A 25,727-nucleotide genomic window follows, 5' to 3' on the forward strand; every position below is an offset into this window, starting at 1 on the left:
GTTCAAAGGCAGTGTTCAGTTTAGCTGTTAGTGATTGTTCTAATCACTTTGCCTGTGATCACAACACCCTGTTGGACATTGTTAATGTGGAATGCTACAAGTCTATATTCACTAATTTATTGGCAAATGACAAGGGTGGACAGCAGGGGACCTGCTCAGTTGTAGAGAGGACCAGACCTCAATCTGCAGTGTTGCCTGTTTACAGCTGTCCGGGAGAGAGACGGAGTCGCTGTGCTCCACCAAAGTGGTGTGGTGCAGCATCCAAGCTGGTGCTGGTGCTCTTCCCAGTTTTCACTCGACAGAAGGCAAGATGTATCACGTTCAACTGCAGACTGCTGCCACATTAATGGACTCGGACCCAGGGTCTTGGGACTATATTTTTTGTGAGTGTATTTTACTGATAACTTGTATGTGCTATATGTGCCTTGTGCTGAGTATGACTGTTGGTACTGTATTTTGCACCTGGCCCCGGAGTAACACTGCTTCATTTGGCTGTATTCACAGGTACTCATTTATGGATAAATGACAATTGAATTTAAACTTGAAGTTAATCTTGCTTCATCTTAAATCAACCAATGCTTTTTTTCCTTAAACCACTACGTGAAATCAAGTTCTATATTCTATCACTCTCCAAATTAAGAAATTTCCTGAATTTCTTACTAGATTGATGTTGAATCTTACACTTCTGACTCATTTATTTTTTTAGATGCCCCACAAGTATAAACATACTGCATGTTGCAAAGTACATGGTAAGGCAAAATGAGGAAACAAAACTTACAAATTGTGATCACTTTACTCACCCCAACCCCTCCAAGTGAATATACAAAAAATATGTAAAATGCTGGTCCTGAAAATGATTACTTGGTGGAGATAGATATTAGATGCCAACCCAGTTGGACTGTATCTCAGGAAAGGCAAGCCAGGAAAATACAATGCTATTATTAAAGCACTCATGAACCTTCAATGAATCATCATCCAAATACCTCCAGGCATTTCTGCAAATGCCTCTCTAATGGTGACCTCAGACATCTAGATTCATTAGCAATTTTAAGTAGTTCTTTACAGGAAATATTTAATGCAGTTATTTGATATATTTGATGCACATTCAAAAATAATTCACTTTGCCAATAAATCACCCTTAATGCATACCCCACTCACCGCAGCAAACAAGTTGACCTGAAATATGGATCCATCATTTCCTCCACAGAATAAGTAATATTCACAAGGATCGAGGGCCACAGACATGATTCCAACATCAAAGAGCACAGACATCAAGAGTTCCCCACAGGATATTTCCCAAAGCTGGAGGAGAAAAGAAAATAAAATATTAATAGTGAACTATCATTTAGTGTCAAAGTGCCAAGCTATGTGAGGAAGGAGATGAAGGAAAGGATTGACAACAAAAATTGGGGAGGGGGAGGGTGCAAAAAGTAAGGATTTGATTCTCATTTCAAACAGATTGATTATTATAAAAAACCGCTGAAAACAAAATAAAATTTATTAAAACATGCAAGTAAAAACATTAAGCACCACAGCCTAGCTATCTGAGGATTTAGAAGCTGGAAATATGCAATAACTGCACCAAACACATGCATTTTGAAAATGAAGCAATCTCTGACTGGGATGACAGTCAGAATGCCAAGTAGTACCATTGCTATGAAACTTGATATCTCTGTAGTTAAATCCTACTTCACTTATTTCCTGCTTTACAGTGATAGAAATGTATTTTAGAGGAACAAAATTATGAACACTCCTTTTGATTTCCTGTTGAAAACTTCAGCAGAGTCATTCTGCCAATATTTCAGGCAATATTCGGGAGGCGGGAGGAGAAGAAGGCGGCGCAATGCAGCTCGCAGCAGCCACTCCAGTGGTGACATCTGTTATCTGTCAAGTAGGGTGCCGTGCACAATCCTGATTTGATGGAGATAGACGTGAGAGCACGGAGGAACATCCAAAAAACTTTTGAAATGCCTGCTTCACTGCCGCTGCTACTGTGTGATCCAGAATATCCGGAGGGGAAGACCCAAGGCCCTGAGTCCTCGGCTTTGCTTGTTGCTTGGCAGCTGGGGTGGGGTCGAAGCGCTCGGCAGAGGATGGTGCTCAGTGCTTGGTGTCGGAGGGCTGGTCAGAGGCTCGAAGTTTTCGGACGGACTCAGAGTCCGCTGCGGTCGGGTGCTTCCAATGGTGCTACATAGGCAAGTTTGCAGCGCTTGGAGGTTCATGGCAGGGAGAGTTTCTCCCTTCTACCGTCTGCGTGAGATGATGGGGCTATCGGGACTTGAGACTTTTTTTTACTGTGCCCATGGTCTGCTCTTTATCAAATTACGGTATTGCTTTGCACTGTTGTAACTATATGTTATAATTATGTGGTTTTGTCAGTTTTAGTCTTGGTTTGTTCTGTGATATCTTTCTGGAGGAACATTGTATCATTTTTTAATGCATGCATTTCTAAATGACAATAAACGAGGACTGAATGATTAAATCTAATCTAATATATGAAAAGCAGGGTATATTACTATATTTTGTCCTAAAATACTATCCAAAGTAATTCACAAACTTCACTTTTGTTTATATGTACACAGGAATTCCAGTTTGCCTGCATTACACTGGAAAATGACAGCAAAAACTCTGTTGCTTTGCAACTTTCGGCTTCCATTTAAACTTGGTGTTTCCTCACTGTAAACTCCATTTAATGCTGCATTAACACAAGAGATTCTGCAGATGCTGGAAATCCAGAGTTACACACACAAAATGCTCAAGGAACTCGGCATCTATAGACAGGAATAAAGAACCGATGTTTTGAGCTGAGACTGCTCATTTACAAACTTTGTACACATCTCTATCTTTTCTCACCTTGTTCACCTTCATTCCCACTTCCCATCTCTGCCCTAGTCCTTTGGTTCATCAAACTTCTCTCTTTTTTTAACCTCTATTCATAACCCAGTTATCAAACTTCCTGTAGCATTGGATCTGAATACCAACCATCACATTGGTTCTCGATATGCAATGCCATGAGAAAGAAATAGTGGATTTAAAGTGAAAGTGCATAAAATATTTAAAGTTTTAAAATGGGCAAGGGAAAAGGCAGGACAACTATGCTAAATGGATAGCTTTTAGAGTATTGATCTAAATAGCTTCTGTTATATGTATGTTAGTACTGTATTTTACCAAGATTCCTTCCTGTGATGTCCATGACATTGTTAATAATAATGTTATACTTTCAATCCCAACATTTTGTGTTGATGCACAATACAAAAATGGCGATGTGCTGAAACTAGGCCTTAGTTTTCATTACAAATGACAAATTCCATATCATTTTTGATAGACATTCTGACATAAGGTGTTCAATCAATGAATGCATGATAGGAACAAGCATGTTTCACAAGTCAAATAAAATACTTTGGAAAGCACTTCTAATGTTCAAGAACCATCATTGCAACTTAAAATTCTGGTCACTTTCGCCTCAGAACCATTGCCCAAAAGCCAGTGGCACAGTCTGAATATCCCCTTCTCCTAAGAAGCCACTAGTCATAATCCAATATCCTGAATACCTTATTATTACGTTTTGCTTTATTGGAAATGATGAGTAGCTTCACAGCAGTTAATGCTGCTGCCTCACAGCACCAGGAATCTTGCTTTAATCCTGGCCTTGCATGGTGTCAAGATGCAGTTTGCACATTTTCTCTGCAACTTCACTGAATTTCTTTGACTGCCTCATTGATTTCCTCAGTCATTCTAAAGATGTGCTGGCAGGTTGTTTGTCTAATGTAAACTACTTGTTAATGTAGGTGAATTTTAAAAAGAATTAAAGGGGCATTGAACAGTGTAGGTTAAATATATATAAATAAGGGTAATGGGACTGATGGGATTCTTCCTTGGGATCCAAAGGGTCAAATGGCTTTATTCTACCATTAATGGTCTGATAGCTAAAGATTTTGGTTTTTATTTGTTTCTTCTCTCTACTAAGTATCATTGATAACAAAGTTAAACAATGACCTCTCAGCTTCATACCAAGTCAGGAAGCATCTGTGGACGAAAATAGACAGAGGTCGACTGCACATTTCCCTCTGTAGCTGCTACCTAACCTGTTGAGTTCCTCCAGTTATGTGTGTTTCTCTGGATTGAAGTATCTGCGGTCTCTTGTGTTACTCTAAGCTTCTCTGTTCATTTGCCAATTTGCTTTGACGAGCCAGGTTGACAATAAATTAACATTATGACTTACATTTATTTAAATCTCACGAAATCCTCTGAATTACTTTAGTCAATTTGAGTAAAATTGAGCAATTCAAACAAAGAAAGTAAAAGCAGAAGGGAATTGGAGCATTTTAAATTTTTAATGTGTAATTGAGCCTTTTGACAAACCCCACAGCCCGTGCAAAACCATGATCCACAAAATTAAACATTACAGCTTACAGTTAGAAAATAAAACTGAGGGCAACCAGTGGAACCTTTTTCATCAACCAGATTAAATGTCAATCTTAAAATAAACGATCAAATCCAAACTTTTCTATTAATATTGATCTACACATGCCTTTGCATTAAATGTCCAGGATAAAATGTTCTTCTTTCTGAAAATATCAAAATAAGGCAGAAAAAATACTGACATATGGATTACCGATACAATGAAGCTGCATAAATGTATTTCTAAATGAAGCCTCTTATAAATCTGTCTGTATCATCAGTAAAATTGTCACAGCTGGGATATGATAGTCTAATGAAGGGCTACTGATGACAGATGCTCCTTGACCAGCTGACTATTTCAAACACTTCGTTTTTATTTCAGATTTCCAATACCCCTGTTTTTTTTTAAACATTCAATCTCAAAGATCAAGACAGTTTCTCTTCTAAATAAGCCGCTTCTTTTTTAATGAAGAAAAGCTTAAGCTCTATAAGCAAGTTCCTGAATTTGAAACAGTATTAATCAATTTCTTATTCAATGCAAGAAAACATATTTACATGAATGTTTTCAGAAAGTGACTGTAGTTTGAAGAAAACCAAGATATTCATTCATCGACTACAGCATGAAGAAGCCGGAGGTCCATGAGCCAGTCCTCATTAGGGGATCAAAGGTGGAGAAGGTCAAGAGCTTTAAATTTCTTGGTGTTATTATATCAGAGCATCTGTTCTGGGCCGGCATGTAAGTACCATCACATTGAAGGCATGGTAGCATCTCTATTTTGTTAGAAGTTTGTGTAGATTCAGCATGGCACAGTATCCCAACATCACGGCCTGGTATGGAAACAAAAATGACTACAGAAAGTGGTGGATACAGCATTACGGAAAAACCTGTCCCCACCATTGAGCATGTTTACATGGAGAGCTGTCAAAAGAAAGCAACATCCATCATCAAAAACTCCTACCATATAGATCAACAGGCAGGAGATACTGGAGTCTTGGGTTCAACACCATCAGGTTCAGGAACAGGTATGACCCTGCAACCATGAGGCTCCTGAACCAGCATGGATAACTTCATTCACAACTTTGAACTGAATAACAACCTATGATTCACTTTCAAGGACTCTACAACTCATGTTCTCAGCAGTAATTTTATTTGCAGTTTGTCTTCTTTTGCAAATTTTGACAGTCTTAGTTTATGTGCAGTTTTTTTAAAAAATTCTATTTTATTTCTTTATTTTCCTGTAAATGTCTGCAAGAAAACGAAGCTCAAGAGAGTATATAGTAACATATAGATACTTTAAGAATAAATTTTACTCTTAATTTTAACATTAAAATTACACAAATAATATCAAAACAGATCAAATATAAATAATTTACTTCTGTAACTCAGCTATAGTGAAACATGGATACATCTGGTCTACTCTGGTCTCTGCCCAATTCATTCCTCCATTGAAAATAAAGAAGGCCAAAAAACACAAAGTAACATATTTATTAAAAAGCAGTGAAATGTTGTTTCATGGAAGCTGTTGAAACTGTAGTCTCGACTGAATCCACAACATAACAAAGAAGGTCATCTCAGCTTCAGAGAAGAATGAATATGAGAACCTAAGAAATAGAAACAGGAAGAAACCATCCCATCTTTTATGTATGCACTGCTACTCTATAAAATGATGACTGATCTTCTATCTCAGTGACACTTACCTGCACTATTCCTTGACTTCCAAATATTCATTGTTCTTTCTTTTGAATATAATCAGTGCCCTTCACAGCCTTCTTGAATAGAGGATAATAAATATCTGATATCCTCTGGGTGAGGAATTTTCTTCCCACTTCAGTCCTGAATAGCCAACCCCTTATTTTGAGTGCTTATTCTAGAGACCGTAAGAATCTTGAATGCGTAAGAATTTTGCAAACACTATAAGATCTGTCTCCTGTTAACCCCTTACATCAGGAGAACTTGGTCAACCTTTCTTACACCCCTTCTATTTCATATTTTATGAAATATGAGAAGAGTATAATAAAGGTTCATCTGGTTGGTTCCCAGGCTGGGGTGGGGTGCGGTGGAGGGAAAGAATGAGAGAGTCAGCCCATTAAATCAACCAGGCTCTAAGAGCAATTTCAACAATTCTGGTAACCTATTCTCTCTCACCAGCCCATCAACTCAAACTTTTTTTCTCTCTACCCAGCTACACTGGGAGTACCTTAATTAATTTAACAACCAGCATAACTTTGGAATGTGGGAGGAAACTGGAGCAGTCAGGGGAAACATGTAAAATTATACAAAGAACATGCAAACCCTACACTGACAGCACCAGAAAGTGATTGAATTTGGGTCACCGGAGCTGTGAGTAGCAGCTCCACTTGCTACACCACTGTGTCACTCTATTGCAAATACATCCTTCCTTAGCTAGTCAGATGAGACCTGTACACAATATTCCAGATGTGGTCCCACTAGGGTCTCAAATAATTTCAATAAAATGCCTTTACTCTTGGTTCAAATCCTCTTAACAATCAAAGGCAATAGTCTGCTTGCCCTCCTAACATGTGAGGGCAAAATTAAAATAAGTGCAAAAACTGAAATAAAATATGAATTCATAGTTTGCTTCATGACCTCAGGTTGAAATGCTTCACAACCAATTAAGTACTTCTTAAGTACTGTCACTGCTGTAATACAAAGAGACACACATTCGTGCACTTTCCTTGATCTTGGGAAATACTAACCATTTGAGTAACTAGCCAGAGTTTTTAGCAATTGCTGGCAATATAGCAGCCAATACACATACAGCAAGCTCTTACGAACTGTGTCGTGACAATGACGAGGTAAATATTTTTTTAAGTGCTGATCATGAAAGATAAATTACCTTATCTTCAATAAAGCACTAACAGAGAATCTAAAAGGACCCAATATGCCAGCTGATAGCTAAGAACTTTGCAATGCAACACATGTAAAGTGTTGCTTTGAAATACCAGAGGAGACTATGTGCTTGAGTTCCTGCTGCACTGGTATTCTCACAATTAAACTATATTGTGGATGTCAGAACTAAAAGGCTTAATGTACTCTTACTCTACCCAGTGACCTTTCATTCATTTCAAATGCTGAGCAAATCTTCTAATATGTCCTTAATATTTAGATACAAATGTACCATTTAATGAGGGCAAACCATATAAAACACAGCATGTGCGAGAGAATTGCTCTTTAAAGCTAAATCTAACCTTAATAAGATTATTAAGGGATTGGACACGTTAGAGGCAGGAAACATGTTCCTGATGTTGGGGGAGTCCAGAACCAGAGGCCACAGTTTAGGAATAAGGGGTAGACAATTTAGAACGGAATTGAGGAAAAACTTTTTTTACACAGAGGATTGTGGTTCTGTGGAATGCTCTGCCTCAGAAGGTAGCGGAGGCCAATTCTCTGGATTCTTTCAAGAAAGAGTTAGATAGAGCTCTTAAAGATAGCGGAGTCAAGGGATATGGGGAGAAGGCAGGAAAAGGGTACTGATTGTGGATGATCAGCCATGATCACAGTGAGTGATGGTGCTGGCTCAAAGGGCTGAATGGCCTACTCCTGCACCTATTGTCTATTGCCTAACCACTGCTATGTAATCCTCAGATGTTAAAACCAGTATCAAGGGTTGCATTTGAGCCAAAGTATTCTAAATTTTTGTATTTGTGTTTTTCTGGCTGGATTACATGAATTTTTATACAAGCAATTTCTGTTATGAATAATTTACAGCAGAATTTATTTTATAAGTAAAAATAAATCAATTTTAAACTATGGCTGAATTTTATCTACATACTAAAGCAAATGACTTTTAACCTTCCAACCATACAGTCACCAAATACAACACTTAGGCTTAACTTCTCATATTCAATACTACAGGGGATTGACTAATGCACTCTGGTATATGGCAGTATAAATTATTTATCAGTAAGAAATATGCAGACTGCCTTTAAACAACATCTCATGGAGACGGTATTGTGTGAGAAAGGAGCAGCGTGGTTCCACTGCTCAGCCTGTTTTTCAAATCCAAATTCATCTATCATGTCAAGCATAAAGTTGGAGGGGCGAGACAAATTATGTGGATTGGGTTGAAACTTTTTTTTAAATAGACACATGATCACCATTGATATTAACATTTAGTAACATCTTTTCAAACTGGAATTAATTCAATTGAAAAGGAAAATGTAACATCATTCTAGAACAAAGCAATATGCAAATTTAAAACATCTGAGGAACATTAAATTTTGTCAGCAAACTTCCAATAGTTTTATTGAAGGTTGTAAAGGAGCATACACCAGAATATGACTAATGCTGAAATTGTAATCTTACCATAATCTTTCCATGGATCATTGAAATACCAGACTTTAATATCACAGTAGAAATATTATTTGTGGTCTTGAACAAGAAACCCCTTAAACGTAAAAGGAAATTCCTGTCTAATTCCAATTTAATTAAACTAGCTACTTGCTAGCAGAATAAATATAAATATTTCAAACCCTTTCTTAGTACTTACATCTTTAATTTGTTGAATAAATTAATGATCAGTTTTAAATACTGCTGAGTTAGTGCCAAATTGCCACGGGAATAAGAAAATGCAGTAGAGCAAGTTTTGTACTGTTTTTATGAAAGTATTATCTATACCAGGAGGATACGGAATGAATGTTTTCACAGATGACAATTGTGTTTCTGAGATTTTCATAACATAATATCTTTGAGGCTTTTGAAAATTTATCCTTTTCAACCATATTAAACCAAAATAACTGGCATTCAAAAATAATAGATTATGCAAATAAAAATCAGAGATTCAACTTCTGATTCTACTTCAGTTTTTTAAGTATCAAAGGTGGGTTATTGAGGGTAATATTTTCATGGCTCACAATACACCTGCCAGAAAAATTGCAAATTCTATCCTTAACTCTGTGAACAGATGCTCAAAAGCAATTGGTATTAATCCTAAGGATAGCTGCAGTTTTAAGTCAGTCCTTTGATGCTTTTGGAAAAAGCCTTCAGTGCAGAACTGCAGGATCATTGAGACAGGGTCATGGTGCATGCCATTTATTAACATACAAGTTCTCAAACACAAAATCAAGAAGCTCTAGAAAAGTTACTTTACAAACAGGCAAAGGCTGAATGACACAAGCTTCTTTTATATGAAGCTAACAATCACACAGCTATGAGCAGTCTGCATTTATGTTTTGCTTCCATGATAAACAGTGAAGCATCATTTCATTGCTACCACTGCTCCAACAAATCACTCATTATGTCTCTCACTCTCAGCCACGCTCTAACATTTTTGTTCTTAGCCTCCTATACTATATTGTTCCAGTGAACCTCTGTATCGCTGTAAGCGTAATTTTTCTACCAGATATTTTCCAGCCTTTTGACCTTGACATTGATTTTTACAACTGCAATCCTTAACCATCATCCATTTTCTCTCAAAAGACAAAATTCAAATTTGCTTAATGGCATTTCTTGTACACAAATGTAAAGGAGAACAAAATAATTGTTGCTCCGGATCCAATACAGCACACAAAAAACACAAAAGATAAAGAACACAATAATGACTTACAAAGCACAATAAAAATAAACACATAAGATAGCTTATAGACATAGATTGATTTATGTCCATAAAATGACACTAGGCTGTCCATAAGGCGAATGACAGGAAACAATAAGGGAGCAGTGGAGTTAGTGGGTGGAGATGCTAATCAGCCTCACTGCTTAGGGAAAGTAACTGTTTTCGTAACTGAGTCTGGTGGCCCTGGCATGGATGCTACGTAGTCTCCTCCCTGATGTGTGCGGGACAAATAGTCCATGAGCAGAGTGAGTGGGATCCTTCATGATATTACTGACCTTTTTCCGGCGCCTTTCTGTATATATGTCCTTGATGGCGGATAGGCTGGTACCAGTAATGCGTTGGGGAGTTTTGACTACCCATTGTCGAGCCTTCCTATCTATCGCAGTGTAGTTTCCGTACCAAGCAGTGATACAGCTTGACAAGATGCTCTCTTCTGCGCATCTGTAGAATGAAGCAAGTATGGATGTTCAAGGTCCAGCTGTCTTCAGCATTCTCAGAAAGTAGAGGCGTAAGTGAGATTTCTAGACTGAGTAGGATGTGCTCTGGGACCATTAGATGTTGTGTGTAATGTGCACTCCCAGGAGTCTGAAACTGCTTGCAGCTTTCACTGCTGTGCCACAGATGTAAGGGGGAATGTGGGTGCTGCGAGTTCTCCTGGAGTCAATAACTACCCTTCTTTGTCTTCTTGACATTAAGGGAGAGGTTATTTGGCTGGCACCAGGCCTCAAATCCTTCGATCTTCTACCTGTAGGTCTCTCATCATTGTTGGGATGAGTCTCACTGCTGTCGTGTCACCTGCGAATTTGACGGTGTGATTGCTCAGGTGTTTGGCCATGCAGTTGTGTGTGAGTAGAGTGTACAGCAATGGGCTCAGCACACAGCCATTTTCAGGATGATGGGGATGAAAGAGCAGTTATGCATCCTGACTATCTGACGTCTGTTCATTTGGAAGTCCAACACACAGTTGCACAGTATTCAGATTAAGGAGTAACAGTTTGTTCACCAAAGTTCTGTGGGGCAATAATGTTGAATGCCAAACTGAAATCCGGTACAGCATTCTAACAGTGTCCTTGATCTCTCAATGTATCATGACCAGGTGCTTGACAGCTGCTGTGGCATCCGTTACAGAATGGTTCTGTTGGTAAGCATTTGGTGAGTTTCCAATGTGGCAGGAATGGAGTTTTGGATATGTGCCATTATCAGCTATTCAAAGCGCCTCGTGAGATTGCCATCAGTGCCAGTGGTTAGTAGTGGCTTAATTCTGAAGAGTTTTTTGGTGGCTGATTTGAAGCATGTGGGGACAGCAGCCGAGATGAGTGAAGTGTTGAAGATGTCTGCGAAGACGTCAGTGAACTGGTGTGCACACTCCCCGAGTACTCAGCCAGGGATGTTGTCTGGTCCAGCCGCCTTATGGGATTGACTCTCTGCAGAGTCCTTCTCACATCAGCTTCTGATACAGACAGTGGCTGCTCACCTGGGAGGGGAGTAACTTTCAGGCCACTGTTGTGTTGCATGCCTCCAAGTGTGCATAAAAGTGCCCAAACACATATGTTGAGGATTGTTATCTGATAGGTGCTCCCAAGTATTTTGTGCAAGATGGTTTTTGTCCTCGATACCCAAGATGAGTTTTCTCCTGGCTGCTCTGAAAGGTGTTCTATCACTGGACTTGAAGGGAGTGTCCTGGACCTCTAGTAGGGACCCCACCTCTGCGTTCAGCCAGGGCTTTTGAGTGGGCTGTGAGATAACTGTTCTTGAGGTACCAATGTCTTCTACACACTTACTGATGTAGCTACTAACAGATGAGGCATACTCCTTGAAGTCTGTGTCTGCTCTATTTGTGGCGGCCTTCTTGCCAGTAAGTCTGGTCAAAGCTGTCCTGGAGCATATAGTTTGCCTCATCAGGCCATAAAGTGATGGTCCTCTTGACTGGTTTCTCATTTTTCAACTGCGAATGGTATGCTGGGATTAACATTATGAAGACATAGTCAATAAGTGAGGGCATGAGATGGCTTTGTAAGTACTGCGTCCGTTTGTATAAACATGGTCCAGTCTGTTTGTTCCCCTGTGGCCACAGTGACATGTTGATGGAACTTGGATAAAATGCCCTGCAGGTTAGCACGAATGAAGTCTCCTAAATTTAAGAAAAAACTATCTGGATTCTTGTCTTCTTCAGCTGATGATACTGTAAAGCATTCCCAGGGCAACCTTGGCACTGTGGTGTGGGGGGTTGGTGGTGGTGGATGTAGACAGCGGTAATGAAAACAATAAACTCCCTGGGCAGGGAATGTGGCCAGCATTTTATTGTAAGATGCTCAATTTCCCCAGAACAGTGACTGCTAACTACAGATGAGCTTGTGCACCAGCCTTTGTTAATGTACACACAGAATCCATCTCCTTTGGATTTCCCCAACAGGGACTTCCTGTCTGAGGAACAGAGTCATCCTGTAGATCTGAAATGCCAAGTCAGGCACGTTGTTGTTTAACCACGTTTTGTTGAAAACCAGAATGCAACCGTTTCTCATCTCTTTCTGTGTGTTCATTCTCAGTAAGTCCATTTTATTATCTAGCAAGTGGACGCTGGCCAGGAAAGATTATGGTACCGCCAGTCTGGTGGCTCAGTTCTCAGCAAAGCTCTCTTGCCACATTTCTGCTTCCTCTCACACTGCCTGCCCCTGCAGCTTCCTCAGCTGGGCCGCTTAGGTCAGGTTGCTGTGACCGGGTCTGGTGTCCTTAGAATCTCTAGTCTGTCGAGCACAGCTATTAACTCTGCTGGAGGATTAAATATAATTTTGTCTGAAAGTTCAGCAGCATTCATACCCATGGCACGAAATGATTAAATCACACCTACTGAGAAGGGGGAGAGGGTTCACCAGATAGCTGGGTGAAAGATCAGCATCCTGTATATCTGTAGTAATCATTCACCTCGGCTCTACTTGCATTTCTTATTTCTCCAATTTCACTTACAACCAGCCACTTCTATGTCAAATCTTCACTCCTTTTACTTAATCATTTTTGTCTTCTATCAGACATCTCCTTTTCCTCAACATTTTCCAATTCTGACACAGGTTACTGAGCTGAAACATGAATTTTGTGTTCCTCTGTCAGCACATGCCAATAAGTGTTTCTAATATTTTAGTTTTTACTCCCAGTTTTTGAGAATAATCCCTCACTGAACAGTCATAGGACCGATAATATTGAAGCTGAGAAGTGGCATATGTGGCCCAGGTCTTCAAAAAATGACAGTTCTACTAGCTTACCAGCTCCTTTCCTTCATTATTTGTAAGCGTTTACAAAAGAACCAAAGTTACTTAATACCTATAACGAAAATCTCACATTTTACTTATAATCAAATTGCTATATATCATTAACTTATACCACTAAAATAATTGTTAATGCAAAGAAATGAGTAAATGAATTCATAAAATATCAAAATATATTTATTTAAAATAAAACATAACACATGAAAAAAGAAGAAAATGCCTGAACTTACAAGAGATCAGCAAATTTTAATTTTGGCAAATTTATGCAACATTTAAAATATGAACGGATGCACTTCAACTGGTAGACTAGATTTAGGCTTTCTGAATCTGTCACTAGGAAGCTACAATTAAATCAATTATTCTAGTTAACTAAAAGCATATGTTAAAAATTCAAGACTTGTTTAAAATTACACAATACTGTACTGTGAAAAGATTCATTATCCAAAAACCTTTCCTCAGGGCAATTACGTACTGTCACAAAATAATGTGAACACATAAAACAACGAAGGCTTTGTTGTGAATAAAAATGCACAAAGATCACAAACCACCTATTGCCTATTATGCCACTGGAGTTTAGGCAGCAAGGTCCTCCATCTATGGCAGTGTTCAGGGCTTCCATCATGGTCTCAGTAGCTTCCTCTTGGTTTTCACTACTGTCAGTCATGCAGGTCCCAGGTGAATACTTCATTGCTGTTTCTGTCACAATTTTGTTTTACCAGTCGGGGTTGTCGCCTTAAAACTAGTCACTTTGGACAGATGTGAGTGCGAGTCGGTGGGACTAGGTGAGAGTAAGAGTTCGGCACGGACTAGGTGAGAGTAAGAGTTCGGCACGGACTAGAAGGGCTGAGATGGCCTGTTTCCATGCTGTAATTGTTATATGGTTATATGGGGTTCAACAGCCATGTTTGGCAGCTCATCTAGCAGAAGAAAAACTCTGATCTCAAACCTCTGCTGCCATGCAGCTATACTCACTCAAGGGAAAGGCTTCAGGAGTAAACCACAAGGAAAAATCCAGAGTTGGAGTCCCTCAGGCAGTCCTATGTTGTGTTCAATACTGTCTGCAACTCCTGTGATATCGCTGGTAGTCTCTACCATTCCTTTAGATTCATCAGCTGCATAAAGAGGAGGAGCCTGCTACACAGCTAACAACTTTTTGGAAAAAGGTGGCAGCAACAGTGACATCTTTCAGGCGGTTAATGAAACTACTCTTTCCCTTCTTTCAAATGTGGTTGTTCTCAGTTGGAGTCCGTGGTCATCAGGATGATTAAGCGATCTGGCTCTTTGTTGCCTCTGAGAGGGTTTCTTGAGGTTTCAAGCCAAGTGTGTGGCCCCAAGACCAAGAAGGCTGGAGACAGGATGCAAGCCCATGGTCGACTCAATTTCTCACCAATTTCGCTGATTAAAGCTGAGGGAGATTGAAATCATCAAGGCGAGTGCGAGTGTTCAGCGCCGACTACAAGCCTCTCGCTCACTGCTGCCGGAGGAAAGTGTCTGTGTGTGTTGATCCCTCTTTCTCCCTCGCTGCCCCCAAAGGAAGATCCCTGTGTTCGAATGATCTCTCTCACCTTCTGTGCTGTCGGAGGATGGTGCTGGAGTTCTTGGGCAAGGTTTAATAGATGTGGTTTGTGGATTGGATTCTATACTTGACGTTATGATGTGCTTCTGGTTTCTGGTTGCTCCTTTTTTGAATGCTATTTTGAGTGATTTTGAATTGGCGTGGCCTGCAGCCATATCGTACTGCCTTGGCTTGACTACCAGCTTGAGTAACACATAGACAGGTAGGATGCAATATCCATGGTCAATCCCAACCAACAGAGGGCCACTCTAAAGTTTGGAGGTATAACAAACTGAGGGGGATACCAATTGGCAACAGGAAAGTATTAGGCAAGAGCAATGAGCAAAACAAAAAGAGGAAGGAAGGCATTTACAGGTTTCCCCCACTATCCAAAGGTACAGCGTTCCTATGAAACGGTTCGTAAGCCGGAATGTCGTAAAGTGAATAAGCAATTACCATTTATTAATATGGGAAAAATTTTTGAGCATTCCCAGACCCAAAAAATATCCTACAAAATCATGCCAAATAACAAATAAAACCTAAAATAATAGGAACATATAGTAAAAGCAGGAATGATATGATAAATACACAGCCTATATAAAGTAGAAGTACTTTTCAGCACTGCCTAGCGCAGCGAAAATCTCACAGCAGCACTCTCGGCGGAAGTGCTCTCGGCAGAAACACTCTCTCCAGTAACTTTTAAGCTATGAAGCTGCCAAATCATACCAAATAACACATAAAAATGCACAGCCTATATAAAGTAGAAATAACGTATGTACAGTAGCCAAACTCACTATTGCCGTATTTATTGTTGATGGCTCGAAGCTTTTAAAATCGTTCACTGCTTCGGGACACAGTTTCCTCCAAACACCATTTCTCAGTGTTAGCCTACTGAGAGCATCTCCAATGTTGGCGATTGCCAATTTTATATTGTATTCCTTCCAGATCTCTCACAAAGACACTTTGGAGTTGCCCTCTCTGTCAATGGTACTTACAATATAACGCATCATATTTTGCGTAGAGTAAGCCTTAATTGTGGCTATTAGGCCTTGGTCGCACAGCTGCAGTAACAATGTCATATTCAGCGGTAAGAACACAACACGAATGTTACCGCCATACTTGATAATGCCTGGTGGATGAGCAGCACAATTATCAACAATCACAAGACACCTATTATTGAGGTTATTTTCTCTACAGTATTTTTCAACAAAAGGACTAACGTATCCACTCATTACTCAGAAAAAAAGCACTTGAGTATTCCAACCACTTGGATGTGAACAGAACACAACGGGAAGTGTTTTCTTACCAATGCCTTTAAGTGCCCTTGGATTTTCTGAATGGTACACTAGTAGAGGCTTAAGGGCAGCATCACCAGTGGCGTTAATAATAGGCATTAGGGTAAACCTATCCTTCGATGCCTTGTGTCCCTTAGCCTTCTTTTCTTCTATTGAAATAAATTGCTTGCTCGGCAATTCTTTCCAATAAATTGCAGTTTCGGCACAGTTAAACACTTGTTTATACGAATAACCAAACGTCATTTCTCTCTGCATTTTAATAGTGCGAATGATGGACGCGGGCAAGTTCAACGCGCAATGTCCTTACTTCGTTCACCATGATCAAAACGCTTAATTATGTCTAGTTTTACACGAAGTGTAACACCCTTATGAGCTCTTTTAGGCTTTTCCAATACCTTAGAACTCATCTTGCGAACGGATGCGCAAAATAAATTGAGATAAAGCACATGTTTAAGCAATGGCGGCTGCCGCGGCTAGAATGCAGTTCCGGGGGAGGAGCTTGGTGGTTCAGGCGCGCGCTGCCTTTTTTCATAACAGTGAAAACACCTTCTGTTAGCAAAAACAGGTAACTAATGTAGGTCTTTCGTAACAGCGAGGTGTCATAAAGCGAACGTTTGAAAAGCGGGGAGCCACCTGTACACACAAATGTATTGATCAATACCAACAGTACTAAAGAGAGCATGAGAACATAGGGACTTGGGCTTTGCAGTGTGGTAGAGGAGGGAGATGTTTTCCTGTGCTGAAGGCTACTGGATATAAGAATATAGTTAAGATCTTAGATTGCATAGAGGTATGAGTACAAATGTCAGAAGTTAATGCTGGACCTCTATAGAGCACTGGTTAGGTGAGAACTGCATTATTACAACAGTTTACAAAGGATATGTAGGTCTTTGAGGGATGCAAGGGACTGCTGTCAGAATGGTTCCAGGAATGAAAAGTTTTAGGGGCAAGGTTAGGTTATAAAAGGTTACTCTGTTTGTGCAAAGGAGATTCAGAGAAAATCTAACAGAGATGTGCAAGATTATGACTGTTTTAGTCAAGATAGACAAGGAAAAGCTGTTCCTATTAGATGATACTGTAAAGAGCAAGACACACAGACTTAAAGTTTTGGGTAAGAAATACAGCAGGAATATTGGGATAAATTTTAAACAAAAGAAATTCTGTAGATGCAGGAAATCCAAAGCAACATAAACAAAATGCTGGAGGAACTTAGTATCTATGGAAATGAACAAACAGTCAAGGTTTTGGACCAAGGCCCTTCTTCAGGACTGGAAAGGAAGGAGGAAGATGCCAGAATAAAAAGGTGGGGGGAGGGGAAGCAGGATAGCTAGAAGATGATGGGTGGCTGAGAAAGGTAAAAGGCCAGAGAAGAAGGAATCCGATAGGAGAGGAAAGTGAACCATAGAAGAAAGGGAGGAGGAGGGGCACCAGGAGGAGGTGATAGGCAGATGAGAAGAAGCAAGACGTCAGAGTGAGGAGAGAAGGAGGTGTTTTTTTTTACCAAAAGGAGAAATCGATATTCACGCCATCAAGTAGGAGACTACCCAGACAGAGCATTCGGTGTTGCTCATCCACCCTAAGGGTGGCCTCATTGTGGCACAGAAGGAGGCTGTGGACTGACATATCTGAACGGGAGTGGGAATGGGAGCTTTATTCTACCTTTCAAAATGTGCATAAGAGGCTTTGAGCTCATCTGGGAGTAAAGCATCACAGCTATTCATGATGTTAAGTTTAGCCTTGTAGGAAGTAATGGCCTGCAAACCTTGCCAAGGCTGACGTGCATCAGGTTCTGACTCTAACTTCAATTGGAATTATTTCTTTCAATCTTAAAATATCCTTCTGAAGGTCGTACCTAAACTAAATGTATAGTTCTAGATCACTGATCTTGAATACCACAGATGTGCCCTCAGCAGCCAACAACTCTCCTAGTTCATCCACAGCTTTTGGTTTAGGTATGTCTGGTATGTTCTCGAAGGCACACATTTACACACACAGGTCTTGATGAAGTTGGTGACATTTGTGGCATATTCATTCTGATTCGAAGATGAAAAAAAATCATCTATCACAACCTTATGTTTCTTGCAACAGTCTGCGATCTCTCTACAAATTTGCTCCTCTAAATCCCGTGAACTATTGTGTGGTCTATAATATAATCCTATTAATGTGGTCATACCTTACTTATTCCTCAATTCTACCCATAAAGCCTCACTAGACACGCTTTCCAGTCTGCCCTTACTGAGCACTGCCATGACTTTGCCCCTGACTAATAATGCCATCCCTCCCTCTTTAATCCCTCAGGCTCTAGCATATCTAACACAGTGGAATCCCAGAACATTAAGCCACCAGTCCTGCCCCTCCTGCAACCAAATCACACTAGTGGCTACAATGTCATAATTCCATGTGATAATCCATGCCCTAAACTCATCCGTCTTTTGTACAATACTCCTTGCATTGAAATATACACAGCTCAGAATGTTAGTCCTACCATACTCAACCTTTTGATTCCTGACCTTGTATGTAAATTTAACAACATCTTTTTCCACAACCACTCCACTACATGTTCTGGTGCTCTGGTTCCCATCCCCCCACCGACAACTACAATTTCAACCCCCACCCCCCCACATGGAATTTGTGTTGGGCATGTGGCCAAGTGGTTAAGGCGTTCGTCTAGTGATCTGAAGGTCACTAATTCGAGCCTCAGCTGTGGCAGTGTGTTTGTGTCCTTGAGCAAGGCACTTAACCACACATTGCTCTTGTGTCTGTGCGAGGAGTGGCGCCCCACACAGACTTCCAATCTGCGCCTTGTAAGGCATAAAATACCCAACACAGGCCTCTCATGGTCTGAGTCGATGTTCCCTCCCCCCCCCTCCCTCCCTCCCCACCGTGCTCACACTTAGCAATTCAGGAAAAACACTACCATCTGATTTCTAAATTTGGACACAACCCATGAACACTACCTCACCTTTTTTTGTTATTATTTCTGTTTTGCACCATTTTTAACTTAACAATTTAATATACATATACTTACTGTAATTTATTTTTCACATATTTATCATGTACTACATTATACTGCTGCCACTACATTAACAGATTTCACAATATATGCCAGTGATATTAAAACTGAATCTGATTCAGACAGAGGTATCGGAGACTACCGGAGGTCTGCCCGAGTTCCCACATAACATTCTCAGCAAAAAAAAACTTACTGTAAACTTATTTAGAGCCTATGTCTGTGCTTGCCCAAGCCTGTGGAGCCCAAGCTGGGTCATTCTAACACTGCCCCACCCACACAATGGCCACTCCAACAATGGCCACTTTACTTACACCTTTTTTTCCCCATTGGCTCAAAGTGACTCACACCCAATAGTCCTGAAGAGTTCCCCCACTAGATGTCACTCTCTCGCTCACTACTTCAAACACTGACTCATTCTCCGCGAGACCTGCAGTTTTCAAATGGCTCCCACTGGGATTCCTCAACCAGCAAAGCCAGTGATAATGAAATTCAGTATCACCTTCAGTGCAAGTAACACAGCAAAAATGCACAAAAAATGTGTTCAAAGATCAACGCATGAACATATGTTAATATTAAAAAAAAAGCATGGCAGGTCACTCAACCCTCAGGCCTGATTTAGCATTTAATAAGATTATAGCTGATTGTAACAAGGTATCACATTCCTGTCTGCCCCTGATAACCTAATGCCCACTTGCTGACCAAAGATCTATCAATCTGTCATAAAATAAGCATTCCACCTGCAATTGAGGAACAATGATCCAAAGATTCACAACTCTGAGAAGAAATTTCAACTTATATCTTAAATGGGAGACCCCTCATTTTTAAACAGTTAAGCCTAGTTCTAGATTCTCCTGCAAGAGGAAACACTCTCACCACATCCACCATCAATCCCATCCAAAGATATTGTATGTTTCATTCAAATCATCTCATGTTCTCAACTCCAGCAGATAAAACCCTAGCCGATCAAGTGTTTCCTCATAAGGCAATCCACGTCTTGCAGGTATCACGCAAACACGAGGAAATCTGCAGATGCTGGAATTTCAAGCAACACACATCAAAGTTGCTGGTGAGCGCAGCAGGCCAGGCAGCATCTCTAGAAAGAAGTACAGTCGATGTTTCGGGCCGAGACCCTTCATCAGGACTAACTGAAAGAAGAGATAGTAAGAGATTTGAAAGTGGGAGGGGGAGGGGGAGATCCAAAATGATAGGAGAAGACAGGAGGGGGAGGGATGAAGCCAAGAGTTGGACAGTTGATTGGCAAAAGAGATATGAGTGATCATGGGACAGGAGGCCCAGGGAGAAAGAAAAGGGGGAGGGGGAAAAAAACCCAGAGGATGGGCAAGGGGTATAGTGAGAGGGACAGAGGGAGAAAAAGGAGAGAGAGAAAAAGAATGTGTGTATATAAATAAATAACGGATGGGGTACAAGGGGGAGGTGGGGCATTAGCGGAAGTTTGAGAAGTCAATGTTCATGCTATCAGGTTGGAGGCTACCCAGACGGTAGAGGAGGCCGTGGATAGACATATCAGAATGGGAATGGGATGTGGAATGAAAATGTGTGGCCACTGGGAGATCCTGCCTTCTCTGGCGGACAGAGCATAGGTGTTCAGCGAAACGAACTCCCAGTCTGCGTCGGGTCTCGCCAATAGATAGAAGGCCACATCGGGAGCACCAGAAGCAGTATATCACCCCAGCCGACTCACAGGTGAAGTATCGCCTCACCTGGAAGGACTGTCTGGGGTCCTGAATGGTAGTAAGGGAGGAAGTGTAAGGGTATGTGTAGCACTTGTTCCACTTACAAGGATAAGTGCCAGGAGGGAGATCGATGGGGAGGGATGGGGGGGACGAATGGACAAGGGAGTCGCGTAGGGAGCAATCCCTGCGGAAAGCGGGGGGGGGGGGAGAGAAAGATGTGCTTAGTGGTGGTATCCCGTTGGAGGTGGCGCAAGTTATGGAGAATAATATGTTGGACCCGGAGGCTGGTGGGGTGGTAGGTGAGAACAAGGGGAACCCTATTCTTAGTGGGGTGGCGGGAGGATGGAGTGAGAGCAGATGTGCGTGAAATGGGGGAGATGCGTTTGAGAGCAGAGTTGATGGTGGAGGAAGGGAAGCCCCAAAAAAGGAGGACTTCTTTAAAAAAGGAGGACTTCTCCCTTGGCCTGGAATGAAAAGCCTCATCCTGAGAGCAGATGCGGCGGAGACAGACGAATTGCGAGAAGTGGATGGCATTTCTGCAAGAGACAGGGTGAGAAGATGAATAGTCCAGATAGCTATGAGAGTCAGTAGGCTTATATTAGACATCAGTAGATAAGCTGTCTCCAGAGATAGAGACAGAAAGATCTAGAAAGGGGAGGGAGGTGTGTCCCATGATCCTCTCATATCCCTTCTGCCAATCAACTGTCCAGCTCTTGGCTCCATCCTTCCCCCTCCTGTCTTCTCCTATCATTTTGGATCTCCTCCTCACCCTCCCACTTTCAAATCTCTTACTAGTTCTTCTTTCAGTTAGTCCTGACGAAGGGTCTCGGCCCGAAACGTCGACTGTGCCTCTTCTTAGAGATGCTGCTTGGCCTGCTGCGTTCACCAGCAACTTTGATGTGTGTTTCTTGCAGGTAGCAGTTTAATAACCTTTCCTGAACTGCTTTCAACACATTAATGTCCTTTCTTCACTAAGATGAATAACATTGTACACTATACTCCAGATATCTTATCGCAAATGCCCTAAATAATTATCGTTATCTTCCAACTTGTTTTAAATATCCCAGCAAACACCACCTGATATAAATAGCTAGGTAATTTTCCCTATGAGTCGCTATGTCTGACTTCATTTATCATTTAACTGCAGATAATCACAACGCTTAGAAATTTGATAATACATTATTCACCATTAATTTAACACAGATAGGAATAATTTTCAAATCTCCCTTAAATCCAAATTAGGCAAATTATAAATCAGCTGCAAGCACTCACAGTCCATTAGATTAGATTAAATTATGAGGACACTCAGTCCTCGTTTATTGTCATTTAGAAATGCATGCATTAAAAAATGATACAATGTTCCTCCAGAATGATATCACAAGAAACACAAGACAAACCAAGACTAAAACTGACAAACCCACATAATTATAACATATAGTTACAACAGTGCAAAGCAATACCGTAATTTGATAAAGAGCAGACCATGGGCACGGTAAAAAAAAGTCTCAAAGTCCCAACACCCTCATCATCTCACGCAGACGGTAGAAGGGAGAAACTCTCCCTGTCATGGACCTCCAAGCGCCGCAAACTTGCCAATGCAGCACCATTGGAACCACCCGACCGCAGCGGACTCTGAGTCCGACCGAAAACTTCAAGCCTCTGACCAGCCCTCCGACACCAAGCACTGAGCACCGAGCACCATCCTCTGCCGAGCAACAAGCAAAGCCGAGGACTCGGGGCCTTCCCTTCCGAAGATTCTGGATCACACAGTAGCAGCAACAGTGAAGCAGGCATTTTCAAAAGTTTCACCAGATGTTCCTCCATGTTCTCACATCTGTCTCCATCAAATCAGGATTGTGCACGGCACCCTACTTGACAGATAACAGACATCACCACCCGAGTGGCCGCTGCCAGCTGCGTCGCGCCACCATCTCCTCCTCCCGCTGACCATGACCAACTTAACAGTTGTATGCTAGTCACCTTGCATAAAGGCCTTAACAAAATTTTATGCTGCCAATATAATATGATTTTGGTCCTTGTTTAACTAATGCATTTTCTAAAAACAACTGGTAAATGGTGGCAATTGCTGGCCTGGAGCGACCCTTTAGATTGCACTTATTTACAGATTTGTACACAAGTCAAGATAGTACATGGATTCACAGTTAAGAAGATATTTGTTTTGCAATTTTTATAAATATCTCCAAAATAATTACTCTAACAAAGAAGCCAAATTTAAAAACAAAAATTACTACATCAAAAAGTAAATTTACTGCCCAAGCCTCATGCACAGCAATATAACTTTTAAATGGTTGATAAAGCAATGATATAAACTCAGGTTCACTCACAGGTGAGGACTAAAAACAAACCTAACAAAACTCTAGATGGAGACACAAGAGACTGCACGTGCTGTTATTTGGAGTAAAAAAAAGTCTCGATCAGGAATGTTGACTACCCTTTGCCTTCATGGATGTTGCTCAGCCTGCTGAATTCTTCTTGCAGTTTGTTTAGTAAAATGCAAACTGTAAAAGCTAATTAAGCATTTGAACCTACTGGGCAATGACCAGCTTGGTGACCAATGCTGCTGAAAATAATGTTAACATTTCCCGATAAGAATTTTCTATCTTTCCTTAATTTACAACTACTGTATTATGATTCGTTAGATTAACAAATGAGCAAAAATTTTTTAACAAAAGTAACTTCTTCAGGTGCTCAGCAACTTTATGCAAAAAAATCACTGAAATTGATTCTTTAAATTTGTCCTAACTAGACCAGGAAATTAGAATATAAAAAGTGCTCCAATAGAACTGCTTATTATTGCTGTGTCAGACTACTGATTTCCACAGTCAAAATTACATTATTCTGTAGCAATTATGAGGATTAAAGAACAAAGACTAGGGAAAGATTTTTAATTAGTCTCTTGCCCAGAGGTGGACTTACTCAATCTCAGCTTCAATTTTTAATAGACTGACTCTCAATTAGTCTTTCTGAATATGTCACTTTAAAAAATAATGTATCGTAACATATTAATTACATCATCTGTGTCCTCTGGTCTATTCATCATTTACACCAGTTGACGTACATGGGCTTCTAAACTGGCATCTAATTGATAGCAAAATTTGCATTTGTGTGTTCATATCATACTTTTGATTTGTCCTTTTCTAATTTCCTACTGCTTTATAACTCAAAAAATCTCTGCCTTATGCATTTCTTGTTCCTTCCATATTTCTGATCATCTTAGCTTCACCAATAACAACTGCCTGGATATTAAACTCTGATATTCCGGACATTTAAATTTTAACTAAAATCTACCACCTTCATTATCCTTATCTGTCCTAACATCCCATTGTTATAGATCAAATTTTATTTGATAATAGCTTACATGTGCTATATAAATTCCTGTTGAAACAAAGAACATAATAGAATGGTTTGCAAGGTATAACAAGTGCAAGTTTTCTACAGTACCACAAAAATGGGCAACCTCATGAAAACTTCCTTTTTCTTCTCAAATTTTACTCAACTGAACAACAAAATAATCCAAGAAAAACAACCCATCCACATAGTATATTTAGGAACTCCATCTAATCCAGTACATTACTTCATAAACAGACAGTACAAATGAAACTGACAGGAAGACATAGACCCAGGGTTCCAACACCTTGTCACTTGTAGGTGGAAAATAATAAGCATAATAATATTGATTCTGAAATCTGTAAAGATCAATACCAAAAAAATCTTAGGACAGATGCCAAGAAGCAGACAAGAAATAGTATATGAGAAATAGTATTTTTGGGTAAACTGACAGAAACAAATTAAACCTACGTCATGAAGACATTAGGGGCAGCAGATGCTGGAACCTGGAGCAACATAAGTGGGGAAATAACAATTATAAAAAGGCGGGGGGGGGGTAAGGGGTGGCACAGAGCTGTCAGGTGATAGATGCAGTTAGTCACAGCTAGAGAAATATAGATTTCATTGAGAAGATTAGAAAGTCAATGGCCTCCAATATGCATTACTGCTTGCAGTGCTGATGTATAATTGACAAAAACAAAATAATTCTTGATACAGCAATTTAGATATTCTGTGAAGAATAATCCCAATTCCACCCAGGATAAGAAGTAAACATTTCTTCACTGATGAAATGAGCCAAAATCCAGTGCTTCTGTACTCAATTCAACAAACAGATTAAGAAAGGTCAAAGATAGGCCTACCAGTGTCTTTCAGGATAGCATGGTTGAGGAATTGGCGCAGGGGGATGGGTGTCAGATTTCTGGATCATTAGGACCTCTTTTGGGAAAGGTATGACCTGTACATGAAAGGCAGGTTACACCCGAACTGGAGGGAGACCAATATCCTCGCAGACTGGTTTATCAGAACTGTTGCGGAAGGGCTTAAACTAATTTGGCAGGGTGATGGGAAATGGATTGACAAAGCTGAGGATGGGGAAATGGTATACAAGCACAGTGCTGCTGGAAAGTCTGTGAACCCTGAAGAATTTACTTTACTTTATTGTCGCCAAACAATTGATACTAAAGCGTACAATCATCACAGCAATATTTGATTCTGCGCTTCACACTCCCTGGAGTACAAATCAATAGGAAATACAATAAAAATTTAAATTATAAATCATAAAGAAAATAGAAAAGGGAAAGTAAGGTAGTGCAAAAAAACCGAGAGGCAGGTCCGGATATTTGGAGGGTACGGCCCAGATCCAGGTCAGGATCCGTTCAGCAGTCTTATTACAATTGGAAAGAAGCTGTTCCCAAATCTGACCATACGAGTCTTCAAGCTCCTGATCCTACTCCCAGAGGGAAGAGGGGTGAAAAGTGTGTTGGCTGGGTGGGCCGTGTCCTTAATTATCCTGGCAGCACTGCTCCGACAGCGTGCGGTGTAAAGTGAGTCCAAGGACGGAAGATTGGTCTGTGTGATGTGCTGG

The 25,727-nt window shown here is 40.5% G+C and overlaps 1 protein-coding gene across 1 annotated transcript in view; it reads right to left on the bottom strand.

Annotated features, from left to right (window-relative positions):
- Positions 1-25,727, bottom strand: part of wdr18 (WD repeat domain 18) — a 209,751-nt gene that overhangs the window by 100,441 nt on the left and 83,583 nt on the right. Inside the window, exon 5 of the mRNA XM_063032491.1 lies at positions 1,159-1,302. Within this exon, the coding sequence (XP_062888561.1) occupies positions 1,159-1,302 (144 nt within the window). The remainder of the gene's footprint in view (positions 1-1,158; positions 1,303-25,727) is intronic.

Source organism: Mobula hypostoma, chromosome 24, assembly GCF_963921235.1.
Source record: "Mobula hypostoma chromosome 24, sMobHyp1.1, whole genome shotgun sequence".
In the NCBI taxonomy this organism is placed as follows: Eukaryota; Metazoa; Chordata; class Chondrichthyes; order Myliobatiformes; family Myliobatidae; genus Mobula; species Mobula hypostoma.